At 37.0% G+C, this 5,701-nt stretch overlaps 1 protein-coding gene across 4 annotated transcripts in view; it reads right to left on the bottom strand.

Moving 5' to 3' along the window:
- The window catches only part of VMP1 (vacuole membrane protein 1), a 65,058-nt gene that overhangs the window by 20,170 nt on the left and 39,187 nt on the right, over window positions 1-5,701 (bottom strand). For all 4 annotated transcript variants that reach the window (XM_057378820.1, XM_057378821.1, XM_057378822.1 and 1 more), the window contains one exon: window positions 697-777. In XM_057378820.1, the coding sequence (XP_057234803.1) occupies window positions 697-777 (81 nt within the window). The remainder of the gene's footprint in view (window positions 1-696; window positions 778-5,701) is intronic.

Below are 5,701 nucleotides of genomic sequence, written 5' to 3'. Positions count from 1 at the left end.
TTTGTGCCAGCAGCTCTGATCAGATGAATTCTCCCAGCTAACACATTGCCCAAACTGCAGCAGGCACTTGGCTGTGCCATCTTTGAGTTCAGGAAACYAAGAGATGCTGGAAAAGCGTGGAGTGAAAAGCTCTGAGCTGAGCTAAGAAAAATGGGATTGAGGGGATCCCACACTCCCCCCTTTCACTGCAATCACATCCCACAGGTTGTGTGTGGGATGAAGAAAAAGGCACAGCATTCCTACCAGCTTCAGAGAGAGATTGAAACCTCCAAGAATTTTTTTTATTCTGAAAAAACAGCATTATCCTACTCAAAAAACTGAAATAGCATCACTGGAGATGCTCCCTTCACCTCTTGTTTAGAGAAACAAAAAAAAAAAGCCACGGGCAGTTTGTAGCTGCACAGCCACGACTGAAATTTGTTTCCTCCTTCTGCCTTCTCTATTTTCTCGTGACCCAGAGAGCAGATCTGGGGGATTGCAGAGGAAGGACACCCTGATCAGAATTTCTGCAGTTTTCCACTTTTTTTTTATTTGAAAATGTGAAATACATAACACATAAAGAAACCGTAACACAATTCCAGCAGATTTTGTTTCCCTGAGCACCAGAAATCCCAGAAACTGCACACAAAAATGAATTTCATGGCAAAATAGATCCATAAAACCCCACAAACCCCTCTGATCCTGGGAAAAACTCACCGARGCACAGGCCAGGATCCCAAAGAACCCAACCTTCTGCACCAGGTTCTGCACAGCCAGTTTAGCCCGGGAAGCAAAGTCCTGCAAACAGAAAAATAAAATTATTAAATGAGGCAAACCCCCCATGAACAGAGCTCAGAATGTGAAAATTCCAGGATTTCCTAAGCAGGAATTGGGAGAAATTTTAAATCAAAAAGATCAGTTTGGAATCCTTGGTTTGGAGGGACAGTGCTGGTGCTCGGGGTGGATTTCTTGAGTTTTGTTTTTCCAAACCCTGCACGTGGTACTAAGCTCCCTGTCATAAAACCAGGTTTTCCAGGATTTATTTATTTTATTTTTTTATCTTTGGAATGCCAGTGCTGCTTGTACCTTCTTCCTTCAACAAGCAGAGGGAATGAATTCCCCCAAGTGCCATTTACAGGAACAAAAGGTATTTWCTGAGAACAAAAAAGGCACAAAAATCCCATGATATCCTCAGATCCTAAGTACTGCTTACAACAAAGTTGTAAAATTCATGGAAATCCATAAAATTGAGGCTGAATTCCTTTAAAAGCAGGGAAGGTGCAGCCCTTGGCACTGGAGCTGCTCTGTACAAAGCTGCCTCCTTTTATTTTGTGATCAGAAATTTCTCCTGAGTCTCCAAACACCAGGGAAACTCCTTCCAAAAGCAAAAATAAAGATTCTCCCAAGCAGTTTGTTTRAATGTGAGAAGTGAATTTGCAGGAGATAAAATTCTTTTGAAGCAAAACTGCTGAGAAAAATAAAAGCAAGGTCAGTGCTCCCTACTCAGGCTTGGCCACAACAGTTACAGAAAGCTGGGAATCTTTGGGAGTAAAAAACATTAAAAAATAATTATTAATTCTGTTTTAAAAACCTMCAAATGAACAGTAAAATTCTGAATTTCCAGGAGCAATGCAATAAATTACACAGGGWAATGACTTGAATCAATAATTAATGTTATTCTAAATTCCACCCTTYACTATTGAATTGTAGAATTTGAAATATCTTTAATTATTGATTTAAAATTAATAATTAATTTAATTAAAAGCAGCTACAGGGTAATCCAGAAAAATTACATTTATGCAATTTAAACTCTGTTAGAGTTCTGTTGAAACCTTAAATACTACACACCAATGCAAGAAAACTCCAATTATTTGACAATGTTCTTGCATCTTGTTTAAATTTTGTGCTGTAGAAYTGACAACATTTTTTAAGGCAGGTTAAAAAAGAAATAAATCTGTGAGAAGATAATTTTCTTCTTTTAACCTCATTTTTCAAGTAATAATTTTTCTCCATTACTGTGTTTTCAAATAATTCAATTCTCAATTTAYAAATTYAAAWAAAAAMMAAAAAAAAATTATTACTGAAGTMAAAATAATTCTATTTATTTTATTTAATGCCTGGAAAAATAACTCAGATAAAAACCAGAAAAAAATGCCAAAGAAATGAGATTTCCTAAATCTTACAGTGGGATATTTTGAACCACAGGGGAATCTAAAAACCCTCCAGAATATTCTAAAAAGGTGAATTTTCACATTTTCACCAGAAGTTCCACCTTGGGATCGTGATTGCAAAATGGAAAAGATCATTCAAATATTCATTCTTTTAAGGAAAATTTTTCCTGCTATTTTTCCATTTCTCTCGTGGAATTCACACAGAACATGAGGGATTTAACCTGATTTAGGCTGACACCAAACCCTTGAGYTTATTCTRGTAGGAAACGATCTGGAAAGTCMAATTAWTWTTWTTTTTTTAATTAAAAGGGTGAATTTTGACACAAATTGTTCTAAACAACAAAACAYGACAATTTCCAGGCGACCAAGCCCAAAAATCTTGCGACATCCAGGGCAGTTCCTGCTCCARCTGCAATTCCCCCGGGGTTATTCCCGAGTAAACAGAACCCAAAGAGGGGATCCCAAATCCCAGACAAGGGAAYCCTCGGGATTTGGGATGGGGGAAATAAAATGGGATTTTTCCCCAAGGGAAACAGCTCTCCCACCTCTCCATCTGAACTCAGGAGTGAAAAGAACTCTTTAGGATTTCTTGACAAATTAATTTCACACCTACAAGTGCTAAACCAGATTTTGTCCTTGGGAAAGGTGACCTGAAAGCGTTCCTTCCGCAGGGATTTCACCCCTGGGCTCGATGGGACCGGGACATTTTCAGTTCCTATTTTCTCCCCCATTTCCCAAACCTCATGGGTTTGGAGCAATATTTTCACTTTTATAAGCCAATAATTTTTTTTTTTTCTCACAGCTCCATAAACCTCGTGGCAAAGGATCTTTAAAATAAACCACTCCAAGAGAATTATTCAAATGGCTCCCTGATTTATTTGCATGGAAGTTGTTTCTATTCTGATTTTAATTTATTCCTCCATTATCTTTTATKGTGCTGCTAATGCAATGTTGTATTTAATTTTCACAAGCTGGAATTGGAAAYAAACTCTCTAGCAAAATGACTTCTAAACTAATACTTAATACTAATAAAACATACTATTAAATAGATTTCTAAATATAAAATATATTATTATAATTATACATAAATTGGGTGTATGAACTTAGGGTAAAGCATTTGCACCATTTTTAACCACATTTCTTAAAATAACCTAGCTTTCCTCACCCACATTTCTCATCTACTGTAAAATTCAAGGCTGCTTTGAAAGTARTATTTCCCCTGCAGGTAAAACCATATAAAACATTATAAAACTAATGATGGAAGTTTTTTTAAAAAGTGTAACAAGTTTGTCTTGAAAAATCCCAAAACAAAACCAACGTTGGAGCAATTTTTCTCACTTTGTTAATTTATAACTKTATTTTTTACAGTTATTATTCAGCTTGTCTCTTCTTTAAGTTTTGTTTCTACATTGCCCATCAAAAGTACTTCATGGAAAGCACAATTTTAATTCTTAATCTAAATTCTAATCTAAAATTCTTAATTCTAATCTAAAAAATGTCACTCAAGAACTTGGCATTTGTCTTCCTTTTTTCCAAACTTTCTAAAGAAGCCAAAAGACAAATTTGAGATTTTTTTTTTAACATATTTTCTAAGATCTAATCTAATCACAGCCATGAATAATTTGCAGGACAATAAACCCACCAGGGTTGAAACAAAAACTATGCATTTCCAGCCTCAACATTTACTCTGTGAAAACAAGCTCAGAATTAATTTCTCTTTGGTTCCTTCCTTAAATTTTGTTTGACAAATTTTTGCGACATCTGCAACAATAAAAAAGCCTTAAAAGTTTCATTTCTCCGAGAAGACGATCACCAGTTTCACAACTTTTACCTATTTCACAATAGAATTTTTTTTCTCTCTCTCTTTTCTAAAGCCTGCTGAAGGAACAATCTTTTCTCAAACAATTTTCACMATTTACTGCTTTAAAAAAAWTATTTTAAAAATATAAATATAWATATGGAAAAAGATAAAAATTCAGCTACTTACAGGCAAACCATTTTCCCCCCAAATTAAAGTTTCTAGACTGGACTGGCCTCCCAGCTAATTGTGATTCATTCTTTATAACATTTCAGGTTTAGCTCACTGTGTCCCTTTCAAAGATGATTTATTTTTKGGGGTTTGGAAATAGATTTCCTGTGAGTACCACGGTGCAGGCAGAGGAAGGTTAAATGATGAAACATGACTTCATTGGGTTAATCATCAGATCCCAAGAACTGGGATGGAAAAAAGGCATGGAAAGGTCAGGGATGATTCCCCAGGCCCAGCTGGCAGCTCAGGGGGGAATTGTCCTGGATCTGCTCAGGAAATGGGAATTTTGGATCATTCATCAACCCCAGAGGCTCCATAGGACAGAAACAACTCCCAAACCTCCACACCTAAAGGATGGTAAAGAGAATTTATATGTTCTGCCACAATATCCTCCTTTATGGAGCAGCTTTGTGGAAATATGGACCTTTTACCCTGGAAAAATCCTTCCTGAAAGAGGGAATGGACGACCTTGTCTACATTACAAAACTCTGCCTCATCCTTCTGTTTTATTGGGTTTCTGTTTATAACTCAGCCTTTCTCTTCTCTCTCCCTTCTCTGTAAAGTTCCATGAGCTGCTCTGTGTTTGAGTGAAGAACAAACACCTCACCACATTTAATTAACAAGCTCAAGGAAAAAAATAGTTTTAATAAATCTTTTTTTTTTTCTCTTTTCCCTCTGTGGAAGAGCAGTCACAATTAACTGTTCCCACTGAAATGGTGAAGCCCCTTTTTCCTTGTTCTGCCTCAGCAGAGGTTGATGGATCCATGGGAGGAGCTGGAGAAATCCACAGAACTCTGAATAATTTGGGTTCTTTCCCACAGAAAGAACCTGCAACATTTCACAGATCTGTTCCCTAAAGATGGGACAGTTCATTTCTAACAGCTGCAATCAGATTTTAGGAGCACCGAGAAATCAATGGTTTTTTTTCCCATCACATCCCAGCTCAATCCACAGGAATTTGAGGCCTGGAAAAACTTTTCTTCTCTCCCATTTCTTTTCTGCTGTAAACACCTGGAGCATTTTACAAATACATTGGCAATGTTGGCAGATTCAACTCAAAGATGAGCATTATTTATAATGAAAAAGTTTAATTATCYAGATAATCATCTCAAGAGGAGAACATTTTCTTCCCCCCAAAGATTGAAGGCTGTGGATGAAGTTACCATCTCAGATAACCAAAATTATAGATTCTTTAACATTTAAAGAGCTGCCTACAGAGACAGTGCCCCTCTTGATGGAAAAATCCCAGTTATGTTAAAAATGAGCTGCACAGTATTCTGTTTCTTCTGGCTCTCTGTTACAACACAATGGAATCAAACACAACTGATGGGAGAATGACCATTTGTGGTCAGGCAATGGATTCCAGAGGACTGGGRAAAATTATTAACTCCTTGAAATAACGAACTGACTGCRGCCAAGAGGAGCAGCTGCAAAGAAGTCACAGAGGTACCCAAGGCTGGGAGGTCACAGCACATCCCTGGTTCATCACTCAGTGACCAAAAACTGCTCAACCCTCCCCAAA

This window comes from Malurus melanocephalus, unplaced genomic scaffold, assembly GCF_030028575.1.
Source record: "Malurus melanocephalus ecotype Western Australia unplaced genomic scaffold, MMel_1.1 scaffold_376, whole genome shotgun sequence".
In the NCBI taxonomy this organism is placed as follows: domain Eukaryota; kingdom Metazoa; phylum Chordata; class Aves; order Passeriformes; family Maluridae; genus Malurus; species Malurus melanocephalus.
Note: the sequence above shows the minus strand (reverse complement) of the source record. Positions and strands in the feature narration are given on the sequence as shown.